Source organism: Aulonocara sp. 'chitande type north' Nkhata Bay, linkage group LG23, assembly GCF_057382095.1.
Source record: "Aulonocara sp. 'chitande type north' Nkhata Bay isolate Kocher_YH1m ecotype deep benthic linkage group LG23, A_spYH_male_GT1.1, whole genome shotgun sequence".
Taxonomy (NCBI): Eukaryota; Metazoa; Chordata; class Actinopteri; order Cichliformes; family Cichlidae; genus Aulonocara; species Aulonocara sp. 'chitande type north' Nkhata Bay.
The window spans coordinates 52,729,667-52,754,647 of NC_141365.1; the positions used below are offsets into that span (position 1 = coordinate 52,729,667).

The 24,981-nt window shown below is 44.0% G+C and overlaps 1 protein-coding gene across 1 annotated transcript in view; it reads right to left on the reverse strand.

The window, feature by feature from the left end:
* The window catches only part of plcd4a (phospholipase C, delta 4a), a 67,487-nt gene that overhangs the window by 29,900 nt on the left and 12,606 nt on the right, over positions 1 to 24,981 (reverse strand). The window contains exons 2-10 of the mRNA XM_086283617.1: positions 23,853 to 24,011; positions 23,418 to 23,646; positions 15,659 to 15,788; positions 14,875 to 15,106; positions 14,528 to 14,729; positions 6,477 to 6,621; positions 1,815 to 1,967; positions 1,709 to 1,765; positions 1,524 to 1,671 (exon numbers count right to left, since the gene is read on the reverse strand). Coding sequence (XP_086139743.1) covers positions 1,524 to 1,671; positions 1,709 to 1,765; positions 1,815 to 1,967; positions 6,477 to 6,621; positions 14,528 to 14,729; positions 14,875 to 15,106; positions 15,659 to 15,788; positions 23,418 to 23,646; positions 23,853 to 24,011 — 1,455 coding nt within the window. The remainder of the gene's footprint in view (positions 1 to 1,523; positions 1,672 to 1,708; positions 1,766 to 1,814; positions 1,968 to 6,476; positions 6,622 to 14,527; positions 14,730 to 14,874; positions 15,107 to 15,658; positions 15,789 to 23,417; positions 23,647 to 23,852; positions 24,012 to 24,981) is intronic.

Consider the following 24,981-nt stretch of genomic DNA (forward strand, 5'->3'; position numbering starts at 1 on the left):
TCCAATAGGAAGAGGGCCATGTGACACATCAAACTTATTGGTAATGTCACAAGAAAAACAATGGTGTGCTTGGTTTCAACGTAACTTTATTCTTTCATGAGTTATTTACAAGTTTCTCTTTGTTCACAGCCATTGACATGTTGAAGAGGTTAACACGTGAGGAGCGGATCGAAATTGTGTTGCTATCTGGTTAACGCAGTAACCGGGTCATTGCAGCAGATTTCAATGCAAGACCCCCTACGAGACCACCCATCTCCCATGCTACAGTCAGCAAACTGCTTGCTAAGTTTCGTGAAACTGGTTCAGTGTTGGATTTGCCAATATGTGGACGCAAGAAAACTGTGACTAATGAAGAAACATCAGTGGCTGTGCTAGCTTCATTCAGCAAGAGCCCACAGTGTAGCACTCGCCGCATGTCACTGGAGAGTGGCATTAGTCGAACATCCCTCCGGCAGATGTTAGCTACTCACAAATGGCACCCTTACAAACTCCAGCTACTGCAGCATCTCAATGAGGATGACCCAGATCGGCGCACAGAATTTGCAGAATGGCAAACTTTTATGTGAATGGTGACGTTAACAAACAAAAGCACCGCTATTGGTCTGACACTAACCCACATTGGATGGATCCCTCCAAGACTGTTGGAACAACAAAAGTGATGGTTTGGTGTGGTATATGGGGCACAACGATAGTGGGTCCATTCTTCATCAATGGAAACCTCAAGGCCACTGGATATTTGAAATTGCTACATGATGATGTGTTTCCCTCTTTATGCACTGAAGCTGGCACGTTCCCTGAGTTTTTCCAGCAAGATGGTGCACCACCACATTATGGGTGCCAGGTCCGAGCATTCCTAGATGAACAGTTTCTGGAAAGTGGATTGGTCGTCGTGAGCCAATTGAATGACCCCAAGGTCTCCCGATCTGACCCCCTTAGACTTTTATCTTTGGGGTCATCTGAAGGCAATTGTCTATGGTGTGAAGATACGAGATGTGCAGCACCTGAAACTACGGATACTGGATGCCTGTGCTGGCATTTCTCCTGCGGTGTTGCTATCAGTGTGTGAAGATTGGGAGAAGAGGGTTGCATTGACAATCCAACACAATGGGCAGCACATTGAACACATTTTATAAGTGGTCAGAAACTTGTAAATAACTCATGAAAGAATAAAGTTACGTTGAAACCAAGCACACCATTGTTTTTCTTGTGACATTACCAATAAGTTTGATGTGTCACATGACCCTCTTCCTATTGGAAAAAACAAAAGTTGTATCCAAGATGGCCGACTTCTAAATGGCCACCATGGTCACCACCCATCTTGAGGAGTTTGCCCCCTCACATATACTAATGTGCCACAAACAGGACTTTAATATCACCAACCATTCCCATGTTATTACGGTGTATCCATATAAATGGCCCACCCTGTATATCAGACTGGATCATCAGCACATGCACAGTGGGTTGTCTGAGAGTTGTGAGACTGTGTCAAACATCTAGACCCACCTTGAGTCTGCAATGGATACTCTCATGGTGTGGGTGATCTTCATCAATTTCAGCTGCCTCATCGTCATCGCTGACCTCCCCATTCAGAGAATCTTCCACCATCCCACTTAAACTCTGCTCTAAACCACCATCTTTCTTCGCCTTCACAAGAATCTTCCCCTTAAGATCCTAACATAGGGGTCAAAAAGTCATCTTTAACATATACCATAGGTGTTCGGGGTTTCTTTGAATTTAGCATTCTAGTAGTTGATAATTTGCATTTCTATCAAATGATATGGCATTAGAGTTGGACAATAGATTACAGCCCTCACCTCAGGAGAGGGCAGTCTGATGGGGGCCTTGCCATCCAGTATAGTTTTCAACAACCTGTCACCAAGAATGTGGTTTAGATGATGTGCCATGACTCTCTGTTGTTCAACACTGCAGTGGTTCTCAATGGACAGGATGACTGGATATTGTGATACCTGAATGGGGGAGAGGAGGAGGAAGAGAGATGGAGGGAGTGAGTACCTTTTGTAATTGAAGACTGGAAACAGTTACAGTGAAATGGTAAAAATAGTAAATGGCCTGTATTTGTATAGTGCTTTACTAGTCCCTAAGGACCCCAAAGCACTTTACACAACCAGTCATCCACACACACACATTCACACACTGGTGATGGCAGCTACATTGTAGCCACAGCCACCCTGGGGAGCACTGACAGAGGCGAGGCTGCCGGACACTGGCGCCACCGGGCCCTCTGACCACCACCAGTAGGCAACGGGTGAAGTGTCTTGCCCAAGGACACAACGACCGAGACTGTCCAAGCCGGGGGTCGAACCGGCAACCTTCCAATTACAAGGCGAACTCCCAACTCTTGAGCCACGATCGCCCCTACAGTGGTGTGAAAAAGTGTTTGCACCCTTCCTGATTTCCTATATTTGTATGTTTGGCAAACTTAAATATTTCAGATCAAACCAATTAAAATATTATAACACAAGTTAACACAAAATGCAGTTTCAAAATGAAGTCGTTTATTATAAAGACAGGCCCTGTGTAAAAGTGACTGGACCCCAAACCTACTAACTGGTTGGCCAGCTTAGCATCTTAGCAGCAACAACTGCAATCAAGCATTTGTCATAACTGGAAGTCTTTTACAGCACTGTGGAGGAATTTTTTCCCACTCATCTTTGCAGAATTGTTGGATTTCATTAACATTGGAGAGTTTTCAAGCATGAACTGTATTTTTAAGGTCAAGCCAGAACATGACAGTTGGATTCAGGTCAGGACTTTGACTAGGCTACTCCAATATCTTCATTTGTTTTTTCTAAGCCATTCAGGTAGATTTGCTTGTCCATTTTGAATCCAGAGCCAAACCCAAGTGCACATTAGCTTCAGGTCACAAACAGATGGATGGACATTCTCCTTCAGGATGTTTTGCTACACAGCAGAATTCATGGTTCCATTTACCACAGCAGGTTTTCCAGGTCCTGAGGCAGGGAAACAGCCCCAGACCAACACACTACCACCACCATATTTTACTGTTGGTATGATGTTCCTTTTCTGACAATGTGTTTACAGCTGTGTTACTTTTATGCCAGATGTAATGGGGCACATGCCTTCCAATAAGTTCAACTTTTCTTCTCGTTATTCCTCAGAATATTTTCCCAGAAGTCTTGGGCATCATCAAGATGTTTTCTGGTTTGCTTGCTTGCATTGACGGGGGCTGTGGACGGGGCTGTGGCCCCCCCACACTCCCTAGCAGATCGTTACATGGAGAAACCTTTGGAATGCAAGCATGCTGATCCACACAGGTATGCACACATGGGTATTCACAGACGCGGACTAAAGCTTTCTTGGCTGCTGCCTCAAAGCACACTGTGCGCTGTCTATCTTGCGTGCTGCACAATATCGTTTATTATTTAGTAAATATTGATATCTATGACTAGCTAGTTTATTGTGATGGTGCTTTGTTTTCTCTATTATGATGTTGCTCTTTGTTGTTTGCTGTCTCCTCTGTTTGTTTTTTTTGTTTGTTTTTTTTTTCTCCATACAGGTGACCCAGGAGTTCTTTTTTTTCTCTCTCTCTTCCCCCCCCTTCTCACCATCTCTTCTCCCCTTTGGTTTTCTTTCTTTCTCTCCCCCTCTTTCTCTCATTCATTCCCCCTGTCCTATTTATTAAAAAAAAAAAAAAAAAAAAAAAAAAAAAAGACAAAGGATGAACTGAAGCTCTGCCATCACGTAATGTCGCATACTGCTGTTTCTGATGTCATTTAAAAAAAAAAAAAAAAAAAAAAAAAAAGATGTTTTCTGGGAAACCTGAGACTAGCCTTTAAGTTCCTTTTGCTCAGCAGTGGTTTTTGTCTTGGAACTCTGTGTCAAGGTCTGGCTGTGTGGCAGCCAGGATGAGGACCCAAATGCAGGACTCTGGAGACAAAACCTGAACTTAAGCAGCTTTATTGCCGATAACTACAAACTAAAAATACAAAACACTAAACTCTTGGCATAGTAGCTAGACACTAGAAAGCAAAGCATGGAGCACACAGCACAGGGGTAACATGACCGGAGGACTACCTGAAGACTGATGATGTGATGAGGAGCAAATACAAACTGAGGACTTAAATACACTGGATAACGAGAGGATGGGCAACAGGTGGTAACACAGGTCATAACAGACAGAGGAGACAAAGGAAGAAATATAAGGAGAGTAACATGGGAACAGGTAAGGGAGACGAAACAGAGACATGGCTAAGAAACAAAGAGAGAGGGAGCGAGAGACACAACAGGCCAGGGAGACTAAGGAGTAAAGACAGAACACAGAGACAAAGACTGTGGGAAATGAGAACAAGACTGACATACACAGGAAACAAAGGGAAAGGAAAACACTCAGGGAACTAGACCAGAACCACAAGGGATAAACACAATCAGAAAATCTCAAACACATAAGAAAACTGAACTAGGAAATATAAGTTACCCTAGGAATACGACAATAATGAATAACCAAGATTCAAAAGTCTTCAAATGCAAAACACTGGGTCAAAACCCAGGACCATGACACTCTGCCATGCATGCCATTTTTGCTCAGTCTCTTTCTTATGGTGGAGTCATGAACACTGACCTTAACTGAGGCAGCTGAGGCCTTGTTTGGATGTTGTTCTGGGGTCTTTGTGACCTCTTCGCCATTTGTGGACAATGGCTCTCACTGTGGTTCACTGTACTCCCACAGCTTTAAAAATGGCCTTATAAGGCCATAATAAAGCCATATAATGGTTTTCCAGACTGAGAGATCTCCATAAATGTGTTTCATATTAATTCCTGAATTTCCTTGGATCACAGCATGATGTCTGGCTTTTAAAGGTTCTATTGGTCTACCCCACTTTGTCAGGCAGGTCCTGTATAGTGATTTCTTGAATAAGAACAGGTGTTGGCAGTAATCAGGTCTGCGTAGAGAAACTGAACTCAGCTCTCCAAAGATGTCAGTTTATGTTAAAACGAGGGAGGGTCAGTCATTTTCACACAGGGCCACGCAGATTTGTTTTCTTTCCTTTTAATAATAAACACCCTCATTTAGAAACTACAGTTTGTGTGTACTTGTGTTATCTTTATCTAAAATTTAAATTTACTTGATTATCTAAAACATTTAAATATGACAAGCATGTAAAAAAATTGGAAATCAGGAATTGGAAAGACACTTTTTCACACCACTGTATGATAACAGAAAACTTAAATGTCTGCACATCATCTCGGGTTGTGCCTGACTGGCTGTAAGACCAGCAGATGGATGGGCAATATTGAGTTTCCAACAAATATGAAATTTGGAATTAGATTCCTTTCATGTCAATTCAACAACCCATGCGTATAGAATTCAGCAGCCTTGCATACAAAGAAGCCATCATGCCTGGGACAGTGTCTGCTTTGCACACGCTGCTATACTCTTAGGCTCTCACAGATAGCTCTCTGCACCTTCTGCTTGTATGAATAAACTTACTTTTGACTGTCTGGAGGCAGAGCCCAAAGGAAGACGAGGTCTAATATGATTGGCCACTATGATAGACATTTCAGGTTACATTAAACGGAATTATACTGTGGCAGCAACAGAAACCATCTTTTAAACTGTATTTGTTTACAATTTGAAAAATGAGATTTGCCAAATGAACTATTAACAATTATTGTTTGCTGTGCAGTAGTGGAAATACTGACAACTGTCACTGGGTTACTTTACTGTTGAAGAAATATTTTAAACCAGAGGCTTCTAAGGCAAGTTCTGAAGCCACTGCACTGCTGTCCCATTAATCTGTTATACAGTATAACATACAGTGGCTTGAAAAGTATTCGGCCCCCTTGAACTTTTCCCACATGTTGTCACATTACAGCCACAAACATGAATCAGTTTTATTGGAATTCCAGGTGAAAGACCAACACAAAGTGGTGCACACGTGAGAAGTGGAACGAAAATCAGACATGATTCCAAACATTTTTACAAATAAATAACTGCAAAGTGGGGTGTGCGCCAGTGATTGTGGAGTGGCTCCCACAGACAGCCCACTGCAGCCTCTTAATGGGTTCAGAGTCACCATGGGTTACATTCTCCATGTAGCTTACTGTGCAGCTCTCTCTTTCAGCACGGAGGGATGTCTCTCTAATATCCAAAGGACAGGGAGGTAATGAATATTAGTAAGGAGTAAAGCCATGTGAGTGGTCTGGAATAAAAAAAAGAGGTTGGTTTATGACTGTGATGACGGGGATGTATATGTGCAGGCAGGGCCTCACATGTGCCATTACAGGTCATCTGCTTTAAAGGTGTGAGTAGATGTTTCTTCAGCCAGGACACATGGGGGTGTGATATCCTATACTAAATACATTGTACGTTGTTCTGTTTCTCAGGGAGCAGAGGTTTTAGGCAAAGCATTCTGCTTAAGCTGTAGGACAGCTATCAACCGAAACACTGCTATTCCCTTATAAAAGTGTAAAATAACCCACTCAGGTGATCCTACCTTGAAGGCATAGTTTCCAACTGCACTAACCACATCCTTGAAAAGTATCTTGGAGGTGAAAGTGTGTCCATGATATACAATGGGCTCTCCATTGGCACCATCCCAGCAGTCTACTTCAACACATCGGCAGCCACGATTCAGAGCCCTGAAGAACAAGGACAAATACAATCTTTCCTTTATTATTGATTCTGTTCTGGTTCACAGAAAGGTAAAAAATACAATGGCCATGAATATATCCTTCATCTTCTTCTTCTTCTTCTTCCTTCGATTGCTCCTACAGTGGATCATCTGCCTCCGTGTCACTTTATTTTTAGTATCCTCCACTGTCACACCAACCCTTTATATGTCCGTCACTACATCCCTGAACTTCCTCTGAGGTCTTCCTGTGTTCCCCCTTCCAAGCAGATCCATAATCATAATCCTTTGTCTAATATATCCACCATCTCTCCTCTGCACAAACCATTTCAACCTTGCTTCTCTAACTTTGTCTCCAAACTCCTCTACATGAACTATCCCTCTAATACACTCATTTTTTTAAAATGAAAATGTTATCATTGTCAACTCTGCCACCTCCGGCTTACCAGCCTGTCTTTTTGTCAGTGCCACTTTTTCCAAACCATACATCACAGTCTGTCTCACTATGATCTTGTACACCTTCCCTTTCACTCTTGCTGCTATCCCTGTGTCACACATCATCCCTAACACTTCTCTCCACCCAGACAACCCTGCCTACACTCACTTGACCCCGTCTGCCTTTTATTCACACATTCTGGATTCTGGATTGCTTCTACTGACTTTCTGACAGGATCCTGTGTGAAAAAATCATTGCAACCCCCTGTTATAACTTAAATTAATGGTGGTGTATTATATCTTTGGAAAGCCGAGTTCAATTTCTCTAGCCACACCGAGACCTGATTACTGCCACCACCTGTTCTCAATCAAGAAATCACTTAAATAGGATCTGTCTGACAAAGTAGAGTATGCCAAAAGATCCTCAAAATCTAGTACAGCGATGAAGATGTTAGAAAGACCCAAGAGAAACATCCAAAGACCCGAATGCCTCGCTTGGTTGAGGTCAGTGTTCGTGACTCCACCATGAGAAAGAGATCCTTCATGACAGAGTTCAAAAACCACTGCTGAGCAAAAGGAGCACAAAGACTCATCTCAGTTATGCCTGAAAATATCTTGATGATCCCCAAGTCCTTTGGGAATATACTCTGAGCTGACGAGACAAAAGTTTAACTTTTTGGAAGGTGTGTGTCCCATATCGACATCCAGTGTAAAAGTAACACAGCATTTCAGAAAATGAACATCATACCAACAGTAAAATATGGTGGTGGTAGTGTGTTGGTCTGGGGCTCTTTTGCTGCCTGCCAGGACCTGGAAAACCTGCTGTGGTAAATGGAACTCACTCCACGGTTGATTACATGGTCCACTATTGTAGCTCTGATGTCATCAGTAATTCTATTTCTTACTCTTCTTACCCTTCCTCTTCCCCCTCCTCATCCTTGTCCTTGTCCTCTAACTTCACCTCCTTGTCCTTGTCGTCCTCTTCGTCCTACTTCTTCACCTCCACGTCCTCTTCCTCGGCCTCCTCTAATTCTCACTCTTCTCACTCTTCCTGCTCCCTCCATTGTACTCCACACGCACAGCTTACCTGTAGCTTATTTATAGTGCGTAGGCTGATTGCAAAGTGAACTAATTATCTAACACAGTTTTCACATGAGACAGTGTGCCAGACAGTTGGCAAAATACTGTAAATAACAGCCATAAATGTGTATAGTTTTGCTAGGAGTGTGTTGATCATTTGGAAGCTGAGTGCAAAGCAGTGTTTGTGCTTTTAGTTTTGCAAACTCAGTGAGTGGTTTTGCTATAAGTATTAATAGTTTTAGGAATTGTGCTATAAGAATCACAGTTAGGGTTTAAGCATTCAGAAAAAACTGTATTGCTTCAACCTTAAATATGATCAACCTATCTCTAATGATCGGCTATGTACCACAGGCCTTCAAGCTGGCTATAGTTAAACCTTTACTCAAAAAGCATCTCTAGACCCAGCAGTCTTAGCTAATTATAGGCCAATCTCCAACCTTCCTTTCATATCAAACATCCTTGAAAGAGTAGTTGTCAAACAGCTAACAGATCATCTGCAGAGGAATGGTTTATTTGAAGAGTTTCAGCCAGCCTGAGGTTAATTATGGAGTTCCACAGGGTTCAGGACCAATCCTATTTACATTATACATGCTTCCCTTAGGCAGCATCATTAGAAGACATACATTTACAGCTCGCAAGCTACTGTAGCCAAACCCAGGCAAATATCCCAGAATGCATTTTGTCCAAAACTTAAACAAGGCAGTTGCGGAGGAACGCAGAGTGGCGGAGTTTGAAATATTACTCTTTCTGGGTCACAAAATAAATTTTTAAGATATTTTCACGTCAAATCCCCTGATGAAAAATGTTCTGTTCTTATTTAAACAGCTGACTTTGAATTTAATCTAACACTAAAAAGAAATATTTAAATTAAGGAGGAAACATTTTCATAATATCTTATCTTAATGACCTTGTAGTACCATATCACCCTATTAGAGCACTTTGCTCTCGCTCTGCAGGCCTACTTGTTGTTCCTAGAGTATTTAAAAGTAGAATGGGAGGAAGAGCCTTCAGTTTTCAGGCCCCTCTTCTGTGGAACCAGCTTCCAGTTTGGATTCAGGAGACAGACACTATCTCTACTTTCAAGATTAGGCTTCAAACTTTCCTCTTTGCTAAAGCATATAGTTAGGGCTGGACCAGGTGACCCTGAATCCTCCCTTAGTTATGCTGCAATAGACGTAGGCTGCCGGGGGATTCCCATGATGCATTGAGTTTTTCCTTTCCAGTCACCTTTCTCACTCACTATGTGTTAACAGACCTCTCTGCATTGAATCATATCTGTTATTAACCTCTGTCTCTCTTCCACAGCATGTCTTTATCCTGTCTTCCTTCTCTCACCCCAACCAATCACAGCAGATGGCCCCGCCCCTCCCTGAGCCTGGTTCTGCTGGAGGTTTCTTCCTGTTAAAAGGAAGTTTGTCCTCCCCACTGTCGCCAAAGTGCTGCTCATAGGGGGTCATATGATTGTTGGGTTTTTCTCTGTATCTATTAGTGTACGATCTACTGTGCAATATAAAACACCTTTAGGTGACTGTTGCTGTGATTTGGCGCTATATAAATAAAATTGAATTGAATATTAATTTCCAAACTAAGACTATTAGCAAATCTTTCATGGTATCCCTTGTGTTATTCTAATATTTTCATTGATACATTTAATGGATGAGAAATAATCACTTAAAAATAATATGATGTCAAGGCCCTCTCTTTATTTTATTAAACTCAGCGGAGTATAGTGATAAGAATGTTTTCCAGTTAGAAAAGCTAGTCAACTGTGGGCACGAGTGAGTGCCCACAGTTGCAAAAATGAGTTTTTACCAGCTATGCCAAATTTCCAAGGCAAAGCCCTATATTCCACATTAAGACTTTGAAAAGCTTATCCACGCCTTCATTAGTTCTAGATTGGACTATTGCAACTCGCTATATTTCGGCCTCCAATTCTCTCTCCTCCAACACTTGCAATTAGTTCAAAATGCCGCAGCACACCTCTTAACTGGCTCCAGAAGGCATGATCACATCACCCCTGTTCTAGCCAATCTACACTGGCTCCCCATCAAATACCATATCGTTTTTAAAATCCTTTTGTATACTTTTAGAATTTTAAATAACCTGGCACCAAGTTACCTAACTGACCTCATCGACTTGTATAGCCCCATAAGAGCATTTAGATCCTCTAACCAACTGCTCTTAGTGCAACCAAGGCTCCGCCGAAAGACTAGAGTTAGACTTAAATCGCGCTTAAAAACTCACTTGTTTAATGTAGCCTTTTAAGCACATTAGTTCGGACTTCCACCTGGTCTGCATTTGTGCTACATAACTGTAACTGTTTTTGTTGTCTTTTGTTGTAACCTGCATTCCGGCACTTGTGTGAAGCACTTTTGTGGACACTGGTCCTTTTTAAATGTGCTATAGAAATAAACATTGATTGATTGATTGATTGATTGATTGATTGATTGATTGATTGATTGATCGATTGATTGATTGAGAATAAAATTCTGAAATCAATTAAATCATTGTCTACTTACTTTTAAAATTTAGAATTTTACATTTAAATTTAAAAAGTAGACGTTGTGGGAAGCATTAAGCCACTTTGCTCTGTTTTAAGTGTCGTAATAAGAATTGAATTGAATTGCCCTTTATTTCCATTGCACATGTAAAATTAAATTATGGGTGCTCCACACCAACTGTGGATAAATAAAATATAAATAGTAAGACAGCAGGTATAATTAACAAACAGGAGAAATATATACAATCAAGACGAATCTATTAAAAACAATAGAAAAGGAACACGTTGGAGAAAAGGTTGCAAAGTGCTTGAAAGTAGAGCAAAGGACTTGGTCTGAGTAGAGTCTGTGTGTGATTGGCCTTAGTGATGAGAGTTACTCAGACCATGGCTCATATTGATGAGGTGGGTGGGCAGGGGTGGGTTTTGCGAGGAAAGTGTTTGCTGATAGTGTTTGACCCCTGTGTACCAAACACCATAGCAGTAGGAGAGAACGCTTTCCATTGAGGAGTCGTAGAAGGCCAGTTGCATCTTCCAGTACAGGTTATTCTCCCTGAGGACACAGAGGAAGTGAATCCGCTGCTGGGCCTTCTTTACCGGGGCGATGGTGTTTGTGAAGCCATTCTCCATTTGTAAGGTGGGGAGTGGACCTGCCTGTGCCTCCCAAAGTTCATGATAAGTTGTTTCAGGTCCTCCCTGGACGACCTGCTTGTGGTGTGCTTGTGTGCTCTCTCCCTTTTTTTCTTCTCCCCGCCCTCTGGGTCTGCTTCTGGGAGAGTGAGAGTGTGGCGACCCCTGACCCGGAAGTGTCTCCGCTCAGCAGACAACACACCTGTACCTAATCTTCAACCCAGCTGTCACTAATCAGCCCCCATTTTGGGCTGAGGTAACGGTGTGTCCGGATGGCAGTCGACGCTGGTTTGTACTCGTAAGTAAAGTGTGCTCGTTATTGGTGATGTAGCTTTAGCTGGTTAACCTGCTCATCTGTTGTTGTTGCTTGTCTTTTAGGAGGAAAAGTACGGGGAGGAGGGTTGGAGAGAAGAAGCTTGCTAGGATTACCACTGGGGAGACTCACCTGCACCACTACTGGGAATTTGGAGAAAAGCACTGTTGGACTATTGCACTTCTTTTCATGTTTAAGACTGTTTTTTTGGGACTGTAAATAAACTCACTGTCTGCTTTGCATCCAGAGCTTCACGACTGAGTCTGTATTTCCCATTACCCGTGATAGGATGTTCAGTTTTCGGTTATTTTCTGAGCACCAAGGGGACAAGTTCTCCAACAGAAACCTGGACTCTCCGTAGCAAGTGTCCAGTTACCAAGACCCTCTGAAGGTCTACTAGAAGATGTGGCCTGGCTCAAAAATGAACAGCTACAAGAAGAAGTGCCCTCCATGGAGAAGGAGACAAGAAGCCAAGATCAAGCCATAATGGAGGGAAGTTAGCCAACTATCGGAGCTGTAGAAAGGTGCGATGATAAAAGAGGTACCTAAAAAGTGCTGTTCATAACTGAAGCCTTGGAAACTCCCAACCAAAGACTCACAGCCTTGGCCAGCTGCTTAAAGAGGTATGCCAGAGAGAAAAAAAAAACAAGCTGAACTCCACTGAACCACCCAAGGAGTACTCTTAGTGGCAGAGCACACTTAAAGACAGCACACTTAAAGGAAAGAGGAACAATTTTTTTGACTGACCAACGCGTTTCGGCTTGTGGCCTTCATCAGGGTCATAGTAACACATACAGGGAGTGCAGAATTATTAGGCAAATGAGTATTTTGTCCACATCATCCTCTTCATGCATGTTGTCTTACTCCAAGCTGTATAGGCTCGAAAGCCTACTACCAATTAAGCATATTAGGTGATGTGCATCTCTGTAATGAGAAGGGGTGTGGTCTAATGACATCAACACCCTATATCAGGTGTGCATAATTATTAGGCAACGTCCTTTCCTTTGGCAAAATGGGTCAAAAGAAGGACTTAACAGGCTCAGAAAAGTCAAAAATAGTGAGATATCTTGCAGAGGGATGCAGCAGTCTCAAAATTGCAAAGCTTCTGAAGCGTGATCATCGAACAATCAAGCGTTTCATTCAAAATAGTCAACAGGGTCGCAAGAAGCGTGTGGAAAAACCAAGGCGCAAATTAACTGCCCATGATCTGAGAAAAGTCAAGCGTGCAGCTGCCAAGATGCCACTTGCCACCAGTTTGGCCATATTTCAGAGCTGCAACATCACTGGAGTGCCCAAAAGCACAAGGTGTGCAATACTCAGAGACATGGCCAAGGTAAGAAAGGCTGAAAGACGACCACCACTGAACAAGACACACAAGCTGAAACGTCAAGACTGGGCCAAGAAATATCTCAAGACTGGTTTTTCTAAGGTTTTATGGACTGATGAAATGAGAGTGAGTCTTGATGGGCCAGATGGATGGGCCCGTGGCTGGATTGGTAAAGGGCAGAGAGCTCCAGTCCCACTCAGACGCCAGCAAGGTGGAGGTGGAGTACTGGTTTGGGCTGGTATCATCAAAGATGAGCTTGTGGGGCCTTTTCGGGTTGAGGATGGAGTCAAGCTCAACTCCCAGTCCTACTGCCAGTTTCTGGAAGACACCTTCTTCAAGCAGTGGTACAGGAAGAAGTCTGCATCCTTCAAGAAAAACATGATTTTCATGCAGGACAATGCTCCATCACACGCGTCCAAGTACTCCACAGCGTGGCTGCAAGAAAGGGTATAAAAGAAGAAAAACTAATGACATGGCCTCCTTGTTCACCTGATCTGAACCCCATTGAGAACCTGTGGTCCATCATCAAATGTGAGATTTACAAGGAGGGAAAACAGTACACCTCTCTGAACAGTGTCTGGGAGGCTGTGGTTGCTGCTGCACGCAATGTTGATGGTGAACAGATCAAAACACTGACAGAATCCATGGATGGCAGGCTTTTGAGTGTCCTTGCAAAGAAAGGTGGCTATATTGGTCGCTGATTTGTTTTTGTTTTGTTTTTGAATGTCAGAAATGTATATTTGTGAATGTGGAGATGTTATATTGGTTTCACTGGTAAAAATAAATAATTGAAATGGGTATATATTTGTTTTTTGTTAAGTTGCCTAATAATTCTGCACAGTAATAGTCACCTGCACACACAGATATCCCCCTAAAACAGCTAAAACTAAAAACAAACTAAAAACTACTTCCAAAAACATTCAGCTTTGATATTAATGAGTTTTTTGGGTTCATTGAGAACATGGTTGTTGTTCAATAATAAAATTATTCCTCAAAAATACAACTTGCCTAATAATTCTGCACTCCCTGTAGTAGAAGTGTGCTTCAGAAAACAGAAAAAAATTCAAATGAACCAATCACATCTTCATAGATAAATCAGCTGATATATAACAGGTTGGTATTGGTTAATTGGTTAAGTCATGCCCAAGTAAATACTGGCCTAGATCATTAATGATGAAGACGGGGGGGAGGAGACATAATCCCCACCTGTCTTAAAATAATACATGCATGAAATACATAAGAAGAATATTACAAATATACAAAAATGATTACAAAGGAAAGCATTTAATTATTAATGATCTAGTCCAGTATTTACTTGTGCATGACTTAAGCAAACCAAAATGATCAAAATTGATGATAATCCAACTTTGGACTACGAATACGTACTGATAAATCTCAACCTGATGAATTAGCTGTGAGCAACCATGTTTTGGCTTACTGTGCAATTTTACAAACCCCTACTCTTTCAAGGTACTACTCTCTAGAAGTATCTCTGGACAAGCTAGCATATTGCAGACACGCCTGTTAGAAGGAGTGGTTCACTAGCTACCCCAGCTCTTCATGTGCAACATATTTTAGAATAATGTTGGGGTGAATTTGATCAAAGCATGGTAATTTTAAGCCAGTACTGCTACCTGATGTATCCCTCCACACTGCTTTGTCCTCTGAGCTGGTCCTCCATCAGGTAGGTGTTGTGGGACGATGAGATGAAATAATGACAGAGTGGCTGAGTCATGTCCTGAAAGATCCCCCTCTGCTGTGGGTTAAAAATGGAGCCTTCAGCTGAGCCGAGGTACATCAAAAAGCCATCAAATGTCATGGCATTCATGCGCTTGGCTGGAATGACAGTAAGATGGTGTCAATGGTGTAATGTGCTAACTGTACCATAAAATCTCATGAGGGAATAGACTGATCCTAATGTCATAAAAATTATATTCAAACAAAACATCAAGATGCAGTGTATTCTTTACAATGTGTGCACCTTTGTCCGAGGGTTCATAGCACTCAATGAGCTGCTTAGCATGCAGTTGGATATCATCCCCCTCAAGCTGTTCCTCTCTAAGGAAGTCCTCCAGGTTGCTTTGGGATAGCTTCTGACCATCAACAGAGTATTCCTGAAATACCTTCAGTACATCCTCTCGCTGAGTCAACATCTTGTAGAAGAGCACAAACTCATCATTCTCCAGGGTACCTGATTGGGACTTATCAGCCATCTGAGACAAGAGGCAAAAAATGTGTACTGTAGCCAGGTGGACAGATGCATCAAAGTGTAAGATCTTGTTGAGAAATAAATATATATTCTTAATGCTTATTTGCTGATTAGATTGTTTTATGAGAGGCCCAAACTTCAGTGTAAAACTAGGTCGCAGGCTGACAGGAAACTGCATGCTTTTGCAAAAATAGGAGCTGCAGGCCGAAAGTGAAACTAAGTAGAGTGTTTGATCGAAACTTAAAGTGTGTGTGATGTCTAGATGAAGTATATAAATAACCAAGCTTCCTGTTTTTGCCTGAGACTTGAGCTGGCGTTGCTGTGTGTGCCTAGTCTCCATATTCTGGAATATGTCAAATTAAAGATCTTTTGAGTTAGACCACTTTGAGCCGTGTCTTTCTTGTTCGTTGAAGAATACAAAGAACTGGATTTAATAATCTCCTAATCCTAGTACCAAGAAAATTACAACAGAACCCAAACAACCTTAATACTGAATATTTAAATCACAGGAATGTGTATACTTTGTTAGTATACACATTTAGTACAGGTCTCTCACTGTAAAAAGGTGGTGAGCATGATGTTCATTCATGTCCACATTCATCATCTTCAGCAGGTCTTGCACTTCCTTAAAGTTCATCCTGCCATCATTGTTCTTGTCTGCCTTTTTGAACCATTCACCAATCCATCTGAGTACAACAATCAAGGAACTTTCTAATAAAACTTTTTTTTTTGCTACAGTAATGGTACAATGGTCACTGTAAAGATAGACAGAGAGATACCTTATTGATCTCACAAGGGAAATTGTTACCTAACAGCATCATGACAAAGAATAAAAATAGTAAAGTCACAATAAACACCACAATTAAAAGAGTCACAGGGGCCTGGTAAGGGCCTATACTATGACAAAGTGCAGTATGTATATCTATCTATCTATCTATCTATCTATCTATCTATCTATCTATCTATCTATCTATCTATCTATATAAAAAAACAAAAAAACACCCAGCACGCCCCTGCGGGCGGTTTATCCTTCAAGCTCGGGTCCTCTACCAGAGGCCTGGGAGCTTGAGGGTCCTGCGCAGTATCTTAGCTGTTCCCAGGACTGCGCTCTTCTGGACAGATATATATATATATATATATATATATATATATATATATATATATATATATATATATATATATATATATATATATATATATATCCCAAGGTCCCAAGGTCAAAATGGGAGATGCCTCCAAGGGTGGTGGAGAATGACCGAGCTAAGATCCTGTGGGACTTCCAGATACAGACGGACAAAATGGTGGTGGCTAACCAACCGGACATGTGGTGGTAGACAAACAGAAGAAGACGGCCGTAGTGATCGATGTAGCGGTTCCGAATGACAGCAATATCAGGAAGAAGGAACACGAGAAGCTGGAGAAATACCAAGGGCTCAGAGAAGAGCTCGAGAGGATGTGGAGGGTGAAGGTAACGGTGGTCCCAGTGGTAATCGGAGCACTAGGTGCGGTGACTCCCAAGCTAGGCGAGTGGCTCCAGCAGATCCCGGGAACAACATCGGAGATCTCTGTCCAGAAGAGCACAGTCCTGGGAACAGCTAAGATACTGCACAGGACCCTCAAGCTCCCAGGCCTCTGGTAGAGGACCCGAGCTTGAAGGATAAACCGCCCGCAGGGGCGTGCTGGGTGTTTTTTTTTTTTATATATATATGTACAGTACCTCTATTGCTTAAGCATTAAGCATATTGCTACTATCTCTACTTTCAAGATTAGGCTTAAAACTTTCCTTTTTGCTAAAGCATATAGTTAGGGCTGGACCAGGTGACCCTGAATCCTCCCTTAGTTATGCTGCAATAGATGTAGGCTGCCGGGGGATTCCCATGATGCATTGAGTTTTTCCTTTCCAGTCACCTTTCTCACTCACTATGTATTAACAGACCTCTCTGCATTGAATCATATCTGTTATTAACCTCTGTCTCTCTTCCACAGCATGTCTTTATCCTGTCTTCCTTCTCTCACCCCAACCAATCACAGCAGATGGCCGCCCCTCCCTGAGCCTGGTTCTGCCGGAGGTTTCTTCCTGTTAAAAGGGAGTTTTTCCTTCCCACTGTCGCCAAAGTGCTTGCTCATAGGGGGTCATATGATTGTTGGGTTTTTCTCTGTATCTATGAAGCGCCTTGAGGCGACTTATGTTGTGATTTGGCGCTATATAAATAAAATTGAATTGAATTGAATTGAATTAAGCCACTGCACTGAGCAGCGGTCACAAGGTGGTTGGTGTCTGTCGTGGTGGTAACCCCCGAACCAAATGGTGGACACCAGAGGTGAAGGGAGCCACCAGGCTGAAGAAGGCTTGGCTAGCCTGTGGTACTGTGGAGACAGCTGATAGATACTGACAGGCCAAGCGGAACGTGGCTCAGGCAGTGGTTGAAGCAAAAACTTGGGTGTGGGAGGAGCTTGGAGAAGCCATGGAAAAGAATTTTGGACTGCCTTGAAGAGATTCTGCCAAACTGTCAGGCGACTCAGAAAAGGAAAGTGGTGCTCTACCTGCACTGTGTATAGTGCGGGTCGAGCACTGCTGACTTTGACTGAGAAAATTGTAGGAAGGAATACTTTGAGGACCTCCTTAATCCCACTGGCACATCTTCCGTGGAGGTGGCATCTGGGAACGAGGGGGGCAACTCGCTTATCTCCAGGGGTGAAGTCACTAAGGTAGCTAAACAACTCCTTGGTGGCACGGCCCATTGGGTGGATGAGTTCCTAAATGATCTGGACGTTGTATGGCTGTCTTGGTTGACATGCCTCTTTAGTGTTGTGTGGAGCTCAGGGGCGGTACATCTGGATCGGCAGACTGGTGTGGTGGAAAGGAAAGTCCTTGGATACAGGAGGAACAATGTGTTTTTTGTCCTGGTCGTGGGACACTGGATCAGCTCTTTATCCTCTTGAGGATACTTGAGGGTGCATAGGAGTTTGCCCAACCAGTTTAAATGTTGTTTGTGGATTTGGGGAAGGCATTCAACCATGTCCCTCGGAGTGTCCTGTGGGAGGTGCTTCAGGAGTATGCGTTGCCATTCAATCCTTACACAACTGTTGCAAGAGCTTGGTCCACATAGCCGGCAATAAGTCAGACTTATTTCAGGTGGTTGATGGACTCCGCCAGGGCTGCCCTTTGTCACCTATTCTGTTTGTAATTTTTAGGCCATGGTCCTCAGCTGGAAAAGGGTCCCCACTCCGGGACAGTATCTTGGGGTCTTGTTCACGAGTGACAGGAGCAGGAGATGGATTGGTGGTGCGGCTGCAGTGATGCAGATCCTGTACTGGTCCATTGTGGTAAAGAGAGCACTGAGTGTAAAGTAGAGCTGTTGCTCCTCTACATTGAAAAGGTGGTTTGGGCATTTGAAAATGATGCCTCCTGGGTGAGGTGTTCTGGGCATGTCCAACCCGGGGCAAACCCAGGACATGCTGGAGGGATTATATCTCTTTGAGGAGGTGGCTGGGGAGAGGGAGGTCTGGGCTTCTCTTTTTAGGCTGCTGCCCCCCTGACCTGGGCCCAGATAAGCAGAAGAAGATGGATGGATGGTGATAAAAATTAAAGAAAGGTAGAAATGAAGTTAGTTAAAAACAGTAAAAGTAAGACTGATAATTTGTAAGAGAGATGTGCAAATTGCATGAAGGTATAAATACAAAAATAAGTTTGGGATCTTATGTGTGACAATGTAGTAGTACAGGTAAAGCAAAGCCGGGAGCATTGAAGGTGGATTCAAGTACGTCCATGGTGTAAATATGAAGAGAAATGGAGTAGTACTCTTGAGTATATGAATAATACTATGGCAATGACAAGACTGTCAGAAAGAATCACAAGTTTGAAACAGGCCACCTGTTCCAGCTTCCCAAAAGGCACCTGAAGGACTCCTTGTGGGACACCACATGCCAGAGAGGCTGAGGAAGATACAGAGTCACCAAAGTGGACTGAGAAAGTTCTCTCCTGAACCACTCAAAAGCTGTACCTTTGATGCCCACATGGTATTCTAAATGGGACATGAGATGGTCTACTGCAGGAGTCCCCAACTCCAGGCCTCGAGGGCCGGTGTCCTGCAGGTTTTAGATCTCACCCTGGGTCTGCACACCTGAATCAAATGATTAGTTCATTACCAGGCCTCTGGAGAACTGCAAGACATGTTGAGGAGGTAATGTAGCCATTTGAATCAGCTGTGTTGGATCATGGACACATCTAAAAACTGCAGGACACCGGCCCTCGAGGCCTGGAGTTGGGGACCCCTGGTCTACTATATCAAAAGCAGCAGTCAGAGCAGGTCAAGGAGAAACTACTGTTGACCAATAAGGACATTAAAGGCTCACCTCAGTTTTGCCAGAAAACATCTTGATGATCCACAAGACTTTTGGGAATATATTCTCTGGACTGATGAGACAAAAGCAGAACTTTTTGGAAGGTGTTTGTCCCCATTATATCTGGGGTAAAAGTAACACAGTTGTAACACACCTTTTAAGAAAATGAACATGGGGGTGGGGGGTCATAGTTTGGTCCCGCCTTCACTGTTGTGATTGGTGTGGGGGTAGGGACAGGCTTAGGGCGTCGGGGGGTTCCCCGGAGGCATCTTCCTTGGGGGGCTCAACCCGGGGTAGCGGTTATGTCCGGTTGGGGGCTCTTTTGGCTCTCGAGTGACTGTTTCCTCGTGGCTGCATGTAGCGGGGCTAGGGGAGAGTCTGTGCTGACGGACGTGGGTTACTGACCTGGTAGCCTGGCTGCCCCTGGGTGGGTCCGGGATGGGCGTGAGGTTCTGGGGGCGCTCCGTCTCTGGGCTGGGGCCCTGGCCGGGCCTCGGGGCCTTGGGTCCTGGTTTGTGTGTTGCCGGGGTTGTGGGCGGGTGGGTACATGGGGGCCCATCCCTGGCGCAGGGTGCTGGCGGTGCGTCGAGCCACCTGGGGGGCTCTTCAACTGGTGGGGGAGATTGTCACACCTTGCAGGAGCTTTCCTCTCCTCAGGAACTCTCTGCAGGAGGGGGAGATACAGGAGAGGTGGAGGAAGATCTCAGCCTGGGCGTCTATTGTCTCATGTAGTCTGGAAGATGAGTGGATGGTGGGGTGGGTGCAGTTTTCTCTGTGGTGGGGTTGGGTGGACTGTCCCGGGCTCTGTGGGGCCGGGGGGCGCTGCTGCGCTGGGCCCCGGTCTGGATGGGCCTGGGCCCCCTTTCCCTGGCGGGTCGCGGAGTATGGGAGTGCCTACTGGGGTCAGCGGGGGAGCTGGCCCCAGGGAGGGGTCACCTGCCCCTCCCTTCCTTCCCTCCCCATCTCCAGCTGCCTCCCTCTTCCCGCTCCACCACAACCACCCACACATGCAGGGCCTTGGAGTAGGGGTATGTCACCAGGGTGCAGAGGAGGCTACTCCCCCCTCTGTCCCCTTCTGGCTGCCTCTGCCTCAATTTTATCCCACAACTTAGACATTCACATTACTCACACTCTCATTACACATACATATAGGATCTTGGGGGTGGGCACGATACACGGAGTCCAAATTACCATCAGGGTGTACACCCCACCCCTGGCGTCGTTGCCCACCTCTCAATTTTAAATACACGTAGACATTGAGGGCTAGCAGGAGTGACCTTGCGCTTACCTGCTGCTCTCTGGCAGGTAGCTCCATGCCCTCCTGGGTTTTAAATGCACCTTAGAACACACATGCATCAACACTACAATGAGCGGGTGGAGGGAGGTTTGGAGTCTTCTCTCACCCCCGTTCTCTGCGGCCTGCTAGAGCGGGGGGGCTAGGAGGAGGAGTTGGCCGTCCGACTGCGGTCTGGAGTGTGGGGCCTCCCTGCTGCTGCGGAGTCGGGGCGGTCTGCCTCTCCCCACCGCAGGGAAAAGGGTAACACCACCTGGGTCTGGGTGCAGTTCCCCCCTCCAGGGGCAAGGGTACCTAGACCCGGTTCGTAGAGTACACTTGGGGAGTATGATCGTGTGTACAGCGTCTCTTTATGTCTGTCTCCACGTTGGTTGAGTGTGGAGTAAGTGCATATGAGAGCATGAGGGTGGGAATGGATGTTTGTATATGTGTGTGCCTGTATGTCTGTGTCTATATGTCAGGTTGGGTATCAGACGCCACCTCTCTGGGGACATCTCAGGCCCTCCAAGGTTTGGAGGCCTATCTCCACCCACCACCACTTCCCCTGCCAGTGGCGGACTCCCTCAGGTGTCGGTGCGTTGGTGGTTCTTTGTGTCTGGGGGTGGGCGTCCGGGTACACACCGGCTCACTCCTTGGCGGCCACTTATCGGGGCCTGGAGCCTGGGGCTCGCTCGGGCACTTCAGGGGTGGGGTGCCCTTGGCCTCTTGGCCTGGGGCTCGGTCACTCAGGCGCGGCTGGCTGCCGGCGGAGCTCACGGGCGCGTCACTGCAACTCCCCCTGGCTTCTGCTCTGCGGCTGCTGAGTGAGCCCTCATCTGGGACTCTCCTCAGCTCTTTCTGGGACAGTGGCGCGGCTGCCCTTCTGTTGGTCTTCCTTGGTCTCTTGTGTTCTGGGGGCCTCTGGATGTCTGGAGTTTTGATCTCCTCCATACCTGCTTCATACCCTGGAGGACGGGGCTGTGGCCCCCCCACACTCCCTAGCAGATCGTTACATGGAGAAACCTTTGGAATGCAAGCATGCTGATCCACACAGGTATGCACACAGGTGTACACACGGGTATTCACAGACGCGGACTACAGCTTTCCTGGCTGCTGCCTCAAAGCACATTGTGCGCTGTCTATCTTGCGTGCTGCACAATATCGTTTATTATTTAGTATCTACTGATATCTACTGCTAGCTAGTTTATTGTGATGGTGCCGTTTTTTTTATTATGTTGCTCTTTGTTGTTTGCTTTCTCTTCTGTTTTTTTTCTCCATACAGGTGACCCAGGTGTTTGTTTGTTTTTTCTTCCCCCCCTTCTCACCGTCTCTTCTCCCCTTTGGTTTTCTTTCTTTCTCTCCCTCTCTTTCTTTCATTCTTTCTCCCTGTCCTATCCCCCAGTCATGTCTGTCCCGTTTATAGCAACTGAAAATAAAATAAATTCATAATTATAATAAAGGTCAATCAAATGGACCAATATGGCAAGACCATGATGATCCACTTGGTAAAATAAATCCGCTTGGCATCTTTCTTGGCCTTAAGACAACAATTCTGATGCTAAAGATCCAAACGGGACACAAAAAAAAAAGAAAAAAAAAAGAAAAGAAAATGAACATCATATTAACAGTAAAAAAAATGGTGATGGTGGTCTGGGGCTGTTTTGCTGCCTCAGGACGTGGAAAACTTTCTGTGGTAAATGAAACCATGAATTCTGCTGTCAAATAAAACATCCTAAAAGAGAATGTCCGGTCATCTGTTCATGACCTCAAGCTGAAGTGCACTTGGGTTCTACAGCAGAGTAATGATCCAGCAAGTCCACCTCTGAATGGCTTAAGAAAAACAAAATGAAGACTTTGGAGTGGCCTAGTCAAAGTCCTGAGCTGAATCTGATTGAGATGCTGTGGCATGAACTTAGAAAGGCGGTTTGTGCTCGAAAACCCTCCAAAGTGGTTGAATTACAACAATTCTACAGAGATGAGTGTGCCAAAATTCCTGCATCACGCTATAAAAGACTCATTGCCAGTTACTGCAAACACTTGATTGCAGTTGTTGCTGCTAAGGGTGGCCCCACCAGTTATTAGGTTTAGGGGCAATCACTTCACACCAGGCCATGCAGGTTTGGAGTTTTTCCCCTTTAGGGTTTCCCCCTTAATAATAAACACCTTCATTTAGAAACTGCATTTTGTTTACTTGTGTAAACCCGACTGCTCATCACTTCCATGTTACCTGCACTGGCTGCTGGCTGAGGTCAGCATACATGTAGCTGTAAGATCACACTGGGTTTTTCGCCAGTTTTGTGTTCGCCTGCTATCTGTTCAGACGTTTGCAAAGAGCTGACATTTTGATAGCAGTATACTGCAGTTTCTTTCCTTGACATACTTTATTACTGTGTTTTCATGCAATAAAAATAAACCCCAAATCTCCACTCCCGAAACGTTGTAGACCCGGCACTATAGTTCTCCTCTCTGCACACAAAAGAGTAGCACATGTCTGCAGGAAGAAGAAGAAGATATGTTTATTTTTTTTCTCTTTCTATCTGACATGCAAATGTGATTATAAGATTACTGAGTTTAGTACAGTAACTCATTACATTACTGTATTACTGAAAAATGTAATGTGATGTAATGTACACCCAACACAAATTCTTTATATATAGTTAGGTTGACCGCATATGTATGTAAACTGAGTGAAGGATACTGATCGAGTTTCTCCCTCTCACCCATGTTTTCCACATTCTCAATCAGTTTCCTCATGCCCCATATCCAGGACTGTGCTTCCTCAGCTGACTCGGCCACCAGGTCCAAATTGCCCCTGCGACCGCGAAAGACCAATGTGAAGCATCTGTCAGGTGGGAACTCATCTGCAATACTGAGGAGGACCTCACTCTGGTGCCCCTCTCGAACTGCTTCCACATCATTCACAGAAACTAGGAACAAAGAAAGTGGAATTTAGGAGGTTTTAGACACAAAAATAAAGCAAAAAAAAAGAAAAATTGTGCCAGATTGTGAGCATGCTTAATGCCAAGAGCTTGTGACCCACACACACATATACTTGTAAGCAAAACGCCCACTGTTGGATCAGGTCTATTAGGTCATTTTTCCACTGGTTCTTTAATTATAACTGTTCTCTTACATGTGGAGCGGACATTGCCAGTCTTCTTAGACTGGTACCAGATGGTCATGAAGTCATCCTCCAGCTTGAAATATCGCTGCTTCTTCCAGTTACGAGACTTAATTTTCCTCATCATCGCCCCCACCAGCATGGCCTGGAGGTTATCATCCCCCTGACTACCTGTGTAAAAGAGACAGTCATGACAAATAAAAAAATAAAGCATGGTTCGAAGAAATTTAAATGCAAACATGCCATGTTTAATTTTAATTTCAAGTTTCTGACAGGCTAATGTGAAGTTCCATCACACATCCAAAGCGTTATGACACTGTCTAGACATCTACTACTGAATAGATATGCTAAACAAAAAAGATTATTGTGCATCTTAAATGTGAATTTTAAAAAAAGAACATTTCATTTAAGTCAGGTTTAGCAAAATAAGATTTAGTTTGTTTCATCTGTGAATCAAATATTAAGCAGATATTCTACTCACATTTGTATCATTTGTGTTCTTTGATTATCTTTCTAAAATCAGAGTGACAAGAATGATGCTATAATGAACTGTTTAAAATGAATCAGATGTTCCAGTGTACACACACAGGAAAAAGGTCAGGGGGGGAAAAGGAACATGTACTTATTAATCAAACAAAGTTACCCCAGCAGGCATAAACAAGACGTGAGCTGACTTACGGAGGCCATTTCCTGTGGAAGCCATTTGTTGTGTGGTCACTCTGCCATCTAAAGGGCATAACATAGCAGTCAGTGCAAGAAAAGGAGAACAGCTCTGACTGTAAAACATGCCTTGTTTCAAGTAACTCTTAGACGTCCTTTCTAGACGTCACATGTGCCGAGATGACCTCTGGCATCAACTTTATTGACATCCAATCACCTGATGTCCAGCCACACCCTGTTACCCTCTTTCTCTCTCATTTTTCAGCTACCAGGTCAGAGATTACTTCATTTAAATCATCTTATTACTCTGGTTACATTTCTCATGGACATAATGTGCAGACTCTCAGCGTTCATCCACATTCGAATTGGATCAGCGGTTTGGGCCTCTTTTTAAAGGGACGACAATTAACTGGACAGTTGACTCAAAGGCCATTTTATGGGCAGGTGTGGTCAGCTCCTTTGTTATGTCATTGTCAATTAA